The sequence below is a fragment of the Bombus affinis genome, chromosome 5 (assembly GCF_024516045.1).
Source record: "Bombus affinis isolate iyBomAffi1 chromosome 5, iyBomAffi1.2, whole genome shotgun sequence".
In the NCBI taxonomy this organism is placed as follows: Eukaryota; Metazoa; Arthropoda; class Insecta; order Hymenoptera; family Apidae; genus Bombus; species Bombus affinis.
The window spans coordinates 11,738,879-11,748,974 of record NC_066348.1 but is presented as its reverse complement, the minus strand read 5'-3'; the positions used below and the strand labels follow the sequence as shown (position 1 = coordinate 11,748,974).

At 26.4% G+C, this 10,096-nt stretch overlaps 2 protein-coding genes across 3 annotated transcripts; one reads left to right on the top strand and one right to left on the bottom strand.

The window, feature by feature from the left end:
* Nucleotides 1-1,165: 1,165 nt before the first annotated feature.
* LOC126916713 (protein Pixie) lies at nucleotides 1,166-5,009 on the bottom strand. The gene is made up of 9 exons (XM_050722777.1): nucleotides 4,877-5,009; nucleotides 3,945-4,178; nucleotides 3,598-3,813; nucleotides 3,307-3,514; nucleotides 3,000-3,186; nucleotides 2,519-2,925; nucleotides 2,089-2,401; nucleotides 1,780-2,014; nucleotides 1,166-1,701 (listed from the first exon to the last, which is right to left on the bottom strand). The coding sequence occupies exons 2-9, from the start codon at nucleotides 4,155-4,157 to the stop codon at nucleotides 1,654-1,656; spliced, it is 1,827 nt and encodes a 608-aa protein (XP_050578734.1). The 5' UTR covers nucleotides 4,158-4,178; nucleotides 4,877-5,009; the 3' UTR covers nucleotides 1,166-1,653.
* A 532-nt stretch (nucleotides 5,010-5,541) lies between these two features.
* On the top strand, nucleotides 5,542-10,037 carry LOC126916722 (arfaptin-2). 2 transcript variants are annotated; one of them, XM_050722799.1, is made up of 6 exons: nucleotides 5,542-5,677; nucleotides 6,293-6,481; nucleotides 6,576-6,743; nucleotides 6,815-7,136; nucleotides 7,218-7,395; nucleotides 7,475-10,037. In XM_050722799.1, the coding sequence occupies exons 2-6, from the start codon at nucleotides 6,310-6,312 to the stop codon at nucleotides 7,625-7,627; spliced, it is 993 nt and encodes a 330-aa protein (XP_050578756.1). In that variant the 5' UTR covers nucleotides 5,542-5,677; nucleotides 6,293-6,309; the 3' UTR covers nucleotides 7,628-10,037. The 2 variants fall into 2 exon arrangements, with proteins under 2 accessions (XP_050578756.1, XP_050578757.1); XM_050722800.1 differs by lacking the exon at nucleotides 5,542-5,677 and adding an exon at nucleotides 5,694-5,913.
* Nucleotides 10,038-10,096: the final 59 nt, after the last annotated feature.

Here is a 10,096-nt window from a genome sequence, read left to right as displayed (position 1 = left end):
ATAGCTTCAATTTATAGAAAAAAAAACCGGCAATTTAATCATTTTAAAAACTTATCGGCTTATCTACATTTCCGGGTATCGATTTACTTTTAATTACTCTGTAATTTGTTTATCGTTTGAAAGCTTTTTAGTGCTGGCTTCCTTCAAATTATGCAATGTCGAGGACATCACTAAAATGGATAAATGCAAAATCTATTCCACATATTTGAATTATATGTAACAAACATTCTGATAAGAAACAAACTCAATGCTGTGTAAACAATTACCACAGAATGCTTTATTATAATTAAACGTAAAAAATAAATTTTTAGTTTCAAATATCTAATGTAAACGTGCCAGACATCTGGCAGAAATCCAACTTAAATTACATTCTGCTGTATAAAACAATACAACAAGGGTATAATATAACATATATAACAAGAATTTATCACATTGTTATAATGTCAATTATGGAAGAAAACATTAAAAAGGATTCTTCCATGTTCAATAAAATTTTACATTAAATTCGGTCAGTCGTATATTCTTCGTCTGAAATTTTGTTGTATATACAATACATGAAGTAATACTTAATTCTTACCATTTGTCATTTACACAACTTATTTATCTTTTTCTTTTTTTTTTTTCAAAGTTTCGTTTATCTTTTTACACGTAATTGATGTTCCACTATGCAAATAAAGGCATCTAATTATTGTTTCTTATTATACCCAAAATTGGAATAATAACAAATACATATTGATAGTATGAATAATACATGTCACTACGTAGTATAAAGATAACTAAAGTAATAGGTAAGTATATAATAAGTGATTTATTACGTCGAGTTTGCTTAGATAAGTCCGAAACATTTTACCTCTTTCTATTTTGTCGTATACGCATAAACATGTTAAAAATATCATCTTCAAGGTGACTTAATGTCCTAATCAAAGTATTAAGTGTTATATTTTCGTAAGATAGTATTTTTTAATTCTAATTTATAAATCAGAAATATTTTACTTCTCTGCTTAATTCTGATAATTCAAAAAATAATGCAAAGCATTTAGATTAAAAGGAAATATTGTTTTAAAATGCACCTTTATATTATCTTTGGATGAAAGTCATAATTTTTCTTTCATATTGTATAATTTAAAAACATTAAATTCATGAGGTTTGTCAAATAATTAACACATTATCTTTTTTTATATTTCAGATGTATTATAATTCATGTTGTATAGCAGATGTACATGTACATATACGAGATGCTCAATCTCCCTTAATTTCTTTTACATAATTGGACATAAATTATTTATACATAAAATGCATTATATTGTTTACTTAACGAGTTGAAAATGCAAACTGACTTATATTTATGGATATAAATAAGTCTGTGGCGTCGTATTCAATATAAAAATACAGTTGTATATTTGTTTAAATCAAATTTGTAATATATCGAGATGTTTATAGGAAAATCTCCATTATTTATTTAAATAAATATCGCATAGACAATAGTGATGTGCCGAAACGAATAATATTTCAATTCAATGCAAAATATGCGGCATTAATATTTAATATATTGTAAGAAATCCATTCCCGGCTTTTAAAGATATAAAGATTTACAAAAACTTCTGAACAGTCTCTTATACTAGCTGCTATTCAACTTGTGGATGAGATCATATCTCATTCTTCGAGGAAGAAATATTGCCCAGCTTTCTTCTGTTCCAAATCCTATTAACAATAAAATAAACATGTACGAGAAAATTGATAACATAAAAAATAGGTAATATCTAAAATAAAGTAACATACTTTCACGGACTGACTCTTATTAATCCTCGGTCTGAAATTGTTTGGATCTCTTCTGAACGTAATACCTAAAAGTTCTAAAAATCTGTTCATTCCATTTAATAGAGATTGCGGACTATGAGCTGTAGTCGCTAATGATGGAGTACCGGAAAATACAATTACACGGTCAGCCAAGTACGTAGCCATGATAAAGTCATGCTCTACTACGAATCCCGTTTTCTTTGCATGTAAAATAAACCTAAAATAATCGCGTATTTTGATTATTTTTTTTAATAATACAGATTAATACAAATAGCCAGAATTTTCAATTACCGTTTTATTACTTTAGCTGCAACTAAACGTTGCTCAGAGTCCAGATAAGCAGAAGGTTCATCGATTAAATAAACATCGGCAGGCTTTCCAAGACATAAAGCTAAAGCCACTCGTTGTAATTCTCCTCCGGAGAGATTCTGTACTTCTTGATCCATAATATCATCTATTTTTAACGGTTTCATAACGTCCGTTACAAATTGAGGATGAACATAAGCGTCCCTAATTTTTTCATGTAATAATTGCCGTACAATGCCTTGAGATTTGGGACTAATTTTTTGTGGTTTGTAACTAATATGTAACTGGGGAATACTTCCTACAAAGAATAAAATTAAATCATTTAATATCAATAATTGAATCATTTACTTTTTTATTTAATACATAACGAATATATGAAAAATTTCTTGACTGAAGTAAGTCTGACTTTACTTACCCGATCCGTCATCAGGTGGCAAATTACCAGCCAACATTCTGATGAATGTTGTTTTTCCCGTTCCATTTTCACCAAGTAGCACAAGAATTTCTGAATCTGTAAATTGACCCTTCTCAACATTTAATTTAAAAGAACCCATTGTCTTCGTCATCGCAGGATATTCGTAATGATTCATGCGTTTTACTTCTTCCTCGGTTGCACTTTCTGCCACTTTAAATACAAGAGATTCCTCACGGAATCTCAAATTTTCGGTTGGCACAAAACCATCGAGGAAAATATTTATACCTTCTCTAACAGAGAAAGGCATAGTAACAACACCATACGCTCCCGGAACACCATAAAGGCAACAAATAAAATCAGACAAATAGTCTAAAACTGATAAGTCATGTTCCACTACTATTATGAACCTGATAAATAGAAATAATATTTTAAATTATATGTACATTTTTATTATATTATTTAAATTATTTATACTATTTACTTATCGGGATGAATAAGAGATCGAATCGTCACAGCCGCATTGAGGCGTTGTTTTACATCTAAATATGAAGATGGTTCGTCAAACATAAAAATGTCTCCATTTTGAATGCATACCATAGCACATGCAAAACGTTGAAGTTCTCCACCAGAAAGTGCATCAATACCTCTATCACGTATGTGCATTAAATCTAAAAGAAATTCAATAATTCCATTGTTAAAAATTGGCTTATTCACTTAATTTTTATTATTTTATCGCTGTTCTTAAAATATCTTAAAAATATAAATTATTAACAGTAATTTTAACTTACCCAACATTTTACAAATTTCTATCTGATTTTTACACTCATCCTTTTTGTCTAAAAGCTGTTGTACAGTGCCTTTTACAGCTTTAGGAATTTGATCTACATACTGAGGTTTGATAAGAGCTTTTAAATCATCTTCCAATATTTTGGTAAAATAATTCTGCAATTCACTACCTCTAAAATGGCTTAAAATTTCTGTCCAATCTGGTGGATCCTATATTAATTAAACAAGAAAATTCCATAAACTTATAAAAAAAAAATGTATATTATGCAAAGAAAATATATTATTATACATACTGAAAATCGTCCTAAATTAGGCTTTTGTTTGCCTGCCAAAATTTTAAGAGCAGTTGATTTCCCAATTCCATTAGTTCCAACCAAACCTAATACTTCTCCAGGTCTTGGAATAGGCAGTCTGTGCAGTTTAAACGAATTTTTTGAATAACGATGTGTCGTTTCTTTCTCTAAATTACTAGGGAGATTAATAATAGATATTGCCTCGAATGGACATTTCTAAAAATACATATATATATATATATATATTATTATAATTTTAAAATATTAAATTGCTTGTTATTAATTTAATATAATAATATTGTACTCTATTATTCACTAATATTTCTCTATAACATTTCTTATTATACCTTGACACAAATACCACATCCAATACACAGTTCTTCAGATATTGATGCTATCTTACTATTAGGAGTAACTTCTATACAAAGTTTTCCCATTCGTACTACTGGACAAGATCTTTTGCATTCTTGTCTGCATCGTTTTGGTTTACATTTATCAGAATTAACAATAGCTATACGAGTCAACCGATCAGTTTCCTCCATTGACTTTTTTGGTGGCATGATGGTAAAATATTTACCTGCCTGAAAATGTTATTATAGAATTTAAATTTAACAAAGGAATATTTAAAATTTATCATAATTTTAAATTCTATTGCTTTTTAAATACTAAATTATGCGCATAATACAAAATTTTAAATAATATAATCACTATAATATTACAAGTAATTGCGGTTATTAAATAAGAAATATTAAATTTGCATAACAAATTGACAATGAAATTACAACTTAAATGTGAATATTCTAAAAAGAATGTATCCAAACAATCAAAATATATACACTAGATTGAGAATAATGTAGAACTTTATTAAACATATCATATTTTGAAATAATTGAATTTATTTAATCAAAATTTTTCTCAAAGAGGAATATTATTAAATAATTGAACTACATAGAAAATATTTCAACATATGTTCTGCTCATATTCCGTCATAAACGAGTAACCATTTTTTCAATTAGGGCTGTATGAAATGAAAGAATGTAATGAAAAAAACATGTTATATTATAATTTTCATATATTTGCATTTAGTTAAAATGTGTAAATACATGAAAATACAATGCTCAGTTCTACCACGAGTTTCTAACCTCAGGCAATTAATAATAAAACATGTTAATGTAATAGTATTTTATAAATATACCACATAATTAATCAAAATAATTTTTTTTGTATGTGTTAGGCCATTACTTCATAGTACTTAATATAGACTTGTACGAACGTATACCTGTCAAAACCAAAAACGTGGAGGAAACTCCTTTACAACCTTTTCGAAGGAGCTTCCGCACTCGTACACCACCACATGCCCTTATTTCGATCATAGAATATAGAAATGATATAGAGTACGTACTCGATAAGAGATGTATCTTCTTAAATAACTTTTAATTCTTATAATAATCGTAACATTCTTCTAACTGCAATAAAACATTTATATATTGTTAATCTAGACGAATCACATAATTTTATAAAAATTTGCATAAAGTAGTAAATAATTTATTCTCAGCCTCCCGGCCATAAAAGGAACTTGTTTCATAATTATTTTCCTCATTAACTTGCATTTACTGATGTATAGCATTCACAGTGTTATATATTAGTGAGTGTATTTCCGTTTATCCGTTTACCTACTTACACATGCATCTACTCATATAAAATTTTTACATACATAATTTAGCTTTTAATTTCTAAAAAAAAAGAAGAATGTATAAACTGCGAAACATATAATTGTCATTATTCACAATTTATATTATACTTTGACTTTAAGATTTGTATTAATGTACATAGAAATAGAATCATTTATTATAATAGAAAAAAAATAATACACAATATAAATTGAACGAAATTATTATAAATTATTATTATAAATTTAACTTTCCGGGTGTTTCCAAAGATTGCGATATACGTTAGTGTACGCCACCTAGGTCGGTATGTATATTATATCATTTATATCTTCCATGAAGCATTTATAAAGATTTGTTCTGAAGATTTAAGCATAGAATAGTAGGAATTACTTATATCTTCTGATTTTATAGTGAGTACTACCTCAAAATAATGTCATTTTATTCTTTAGAAACTTTAGTTCCTGACTGTTTCAACAATACATTACTCTGATGTATATGAACAAATATTAGCCTAACCGTATTTGGTTTTAAAGCAGGTGTCATATGACAGTTCTTGATGCGTCTTTTGTTTATACAATTCACTTAATTGATGCAGTGTCAAAGATTAGTGTACTATAATGTACTATAATACTATTTATTATTACATGTAAGATCTTTGTATTTATACATAACAATTTTTGAGACTTGTATATTATAAAAAATGGCGGTTACATGTAAACATTTTCTTTTGTAAATTTTTTAACTTCCTGTCTAATATTGATCACCATTTTTGTTCGTAAATCTTTTTATAAAATTATTACGAATATTCAGTAATTATATCTATGTTTTATAGATTAATTTTCAGTAATGTTTTGATCAGTCTTTATTAATTAGATTTGTTGAGATCTATTTTTTATGATATATTATATTAATATCTTTCTTAAGATATATTCTAAGTTTTCCAATTGTTTACTTTCCAAAAGGTTTTAATTTTACATTTTATCCTAAAACATATTAATATATTTTTTATTTATATCATAATATAGCTGTTACATTAAGTGGAATGGAGCGAAGTATTCATGAAATGTTGAAAGATGCTCCATCTTTAAATGATAGCGATAGTGCAGTTCATAGTGGAACTCCTCCACCTCATGTACCAAATAATTGTAATAATGAAAATCAACCCAGACCAGCTACAATAAACTTAACATTGGGTAGTCCTATATCTCAAATGTGTAAGTGAGATTTGTGTTAATAAAGTATAATCTAATAAATCTATTGCAAAGGATTAATTTGAACATTACTCAAATATTTTTATATATCTAATAGCTGTAACAGTATCTCCAAATACACCTATTCAGAATGGTGATACACAGACAATGCGTACTGCTCAGAGTAAAATTGAAAGCATTAAAAATTGGAGTATTTCTACTTATAAGTGTACAAGACAATTAATGTATGAAAAACTTGGGAAAACATCCCGTACAGTAGATTCAGGTAAGTTCTATATAATATAGCTTAATATTATTTATGTTTCTTATGTAACTGTTATATCTTTCCTTTTATAGAACTTGAAACACAAATTGAATTATTAAGAGATACTCAAAGGAAGTACTGCAATGTGTTACGATTATCTAGAGCATTAGCTTCTCATTTTCATCATGTTGTTCAAACGCAACATGCTTTAGGGGAAGCATTTTCTGAGTTAGCACAAAAATCTCCAGAGTTACAAGAAGAGTTTCTATATAATTCAGAAACTCAAAGGAATTTGACTAAAAATGGTGAAACATTATTAGGGGCCTTAAATTTTTTTGTTTCTTCAGTAAATACACTTTGTAATAAAACTATTGAAGACACATTATTTACAGTACGACAATATGAAACAGCAAGGTAATTGTAACACTGTTTTAACAAGAGAAATAGTTAAATATATTTCGCAAATACTTATAAACAAAAGAGGTTTGTTTACAGAATAGAATACGATGCCTATAGAACAGATCTTGAAGCATTAGCACAAGTAACAAAAAACGATAGCAGCAATGCAGCAAGATTGGAAGCAGCACAGGCAAATTATGAAGAGCATAAGCAAAATTTTGAAAAACTAAGATCAGATGTTTCGATTAAACTTAAATTTTTAGATGAAAATAGAGTATGTTATTAGATTTAATTTTTTATATTATATTCTTTTAAAATGTTACATATTGTGATAATTTTTTTTCTTATTACAGATCAAGGTAATGCATAAACAATTATTATTATTCCATAATGCAGTATCTGCTTATTTTTCTGGAAATCAAACTGCTCTGGAAGCCACACTGAAGCAATTTAACATAAAAGTTAAATCACCAAATTCATCTTTACCATCGTGGCTTGAACAGTAGTTACATTAGAAGAAATGAATTCAAGTTATGGGAAACATGAATAAAAAAATACATTCGTCCATACGAATTTCTTCTTGAAAGACAAAGGAAATGACAAGGTAGAACAACTTTCAAACACTCTTGAAAACGTACTAAAGGACACTGCTGTCAAATAGTTTGTCAGTTTCAATAAGTTTTTGAAGAAGAATAGATTGTCATCTAAAAACAGACTGAATAATTTCTGAATTATGCTTTAAATATTGGCCAATATTCGTGATACATGTCATATGTATCAGTTAATCTCAATTATATAATTAATAATTATATGCAACAGTTAATAATAATGAATAACTTCTGATGAAAGATTTAATGAAGATTCTTTTTATTTGATAGCAATGCTTACAAAACTTTAAAGGCAATAGATATTTAATTTTTATATCTGACTTAAAGAAGTTCTAATGTAAATACATAAACTATGATGATATATTTAGCTTTGAATTTTACGGTATGTACAAAACAGCATTGATTCTTTATTTATATTAGCATCAATTTAAATTCGATAAATTAAACAAATTGAGAACTATATTATTTTAATATTTCTCATTTCATTTTAAATAATAAAAATATTGACCGAATTTTAACTTTGATTCTCTTATAACTATTAGGTCAAGATGTATTCCTTATTTACGCACGTTGCTAAATTTAATCTATTTTAAAAGAAAGAGAATTTGAGTACTTCCAACTACACAGGATCAAAAAAAGATTACATCATATTTTTAAAATATGCGGTGCTAATTAAAATGAGCAAAAAAAATGTTAATATTAGACGGTTTAATTTAATAAGTGCTGTATGTTAGTTTGATACAATCATTTTTGGACACTCCATACATTAAATGTTCAATATTTCTACACATTTATTATTATATGTAGACTGCGGGTTTTTATGCATTTTATAGCAAATTTAAAAGTGCAAAATTGAACAGAACGTATATGATATGAAGAAGTATATAAAATATCGTATAGTGCTCTCTGTGTACTTGTACCTAAAATAAGATACTTGTATTGTTTAAAACAATTTTCTGCTAAGGTTATACTCTTTTAATTATATACTGAAAAATATGAATTTGTATAAATATCCGCAGTCTAGTTGTATGTATATATTGGCTTCATTTATAACTTTTTTTATGTAACAGTCAATTGTTTTGATAAAAATAGGAATAAGTCACATGCTTATGATTAGCCTAATCATATTTTTAAATTAATGGTACTTCCTTTGTGCTATTAATATTTATACAAAGATGCTTGTAACTAAGTTTACTTAATTTTACTTTTTTTTCAAATTATGTTATATACATTTTTACAAAATAAATAATTTTTATTTTGTTATTAAACATATTATCATAACACAGAAGATAATATGTAATTATAATATCTAACTTTTAGAAAACTTTTGAGTATTTTAATATAGAAAATATAAGTTTATTTACATTTTTTTATATATACCACAGTATTGGTTTACTAAAAAAGAGAATCAATTTTGATTAATGTGTGAAAAGGAAAATATTTAACTGTTGCAAAACAGGTTCAAACTAGTCATATTTTATAAGTGAATATTTAAAAATTAAATGGCTTGTGTAAAATTATAATTTTATATACTTTCATACACATTGACATTATGTATACAAATATTTCTTTTAAAGCAGCACTATTGTGTATACTGAAACGTTATGAATTATTACGCTTCATAAATAGAAAAATTTTTAGTATAGATATAATAAATGTATGTACATTGTCATTATTGTTTGTTGCTTATACTTAAAGTTTACAGTAACATTAATAGTAACTTAAACCATAAAAGTGAAGCTAGTTATATTATGACATCATCAATGCGTCTTATCATGTTTTAAACTAACTCTTCCAATGTGATCATAATATAAATTTTCAAGTACACATATAATAATGTGTATGAGTGAATTGTATATCAAATAAATGTACAATTTACTTTCCAAATTTTTGCGAATTATCATCATTATACATCTACATTTATGTATAAAGCAAAAATTATGATTCATACTGTAATAATAACATTTTATTTTTTTACATAATGCAAATTGACTTAATATATAATTTCTGAAAATTATTATATCTTTTTATCATGAATCTATAGAAAATACATTCCATTATTTAACAGGTTTTTTAGGAATGTTTAGACCAACAAAAGCAAATACTGTAATTAAACAAAAATAAAATCTTATATTTATTAAGTAGAAATAAGAACGAGAAGTTACACAGAATAACTTGAAATATCCAGTTGAAGCACTTTTTAAGTTATGAAATGTATTGTAGCTACTATATTATGTTCCTAATCATGATGTTATTGTGTGTATATTATGTGTATACAAACTCCAAACAATAAATGAATGCTTATATATCTTGCTTTGTATAGAATTCTTGTTAATTGCTAGCACTGTTTTTTTATCAAAATATCAA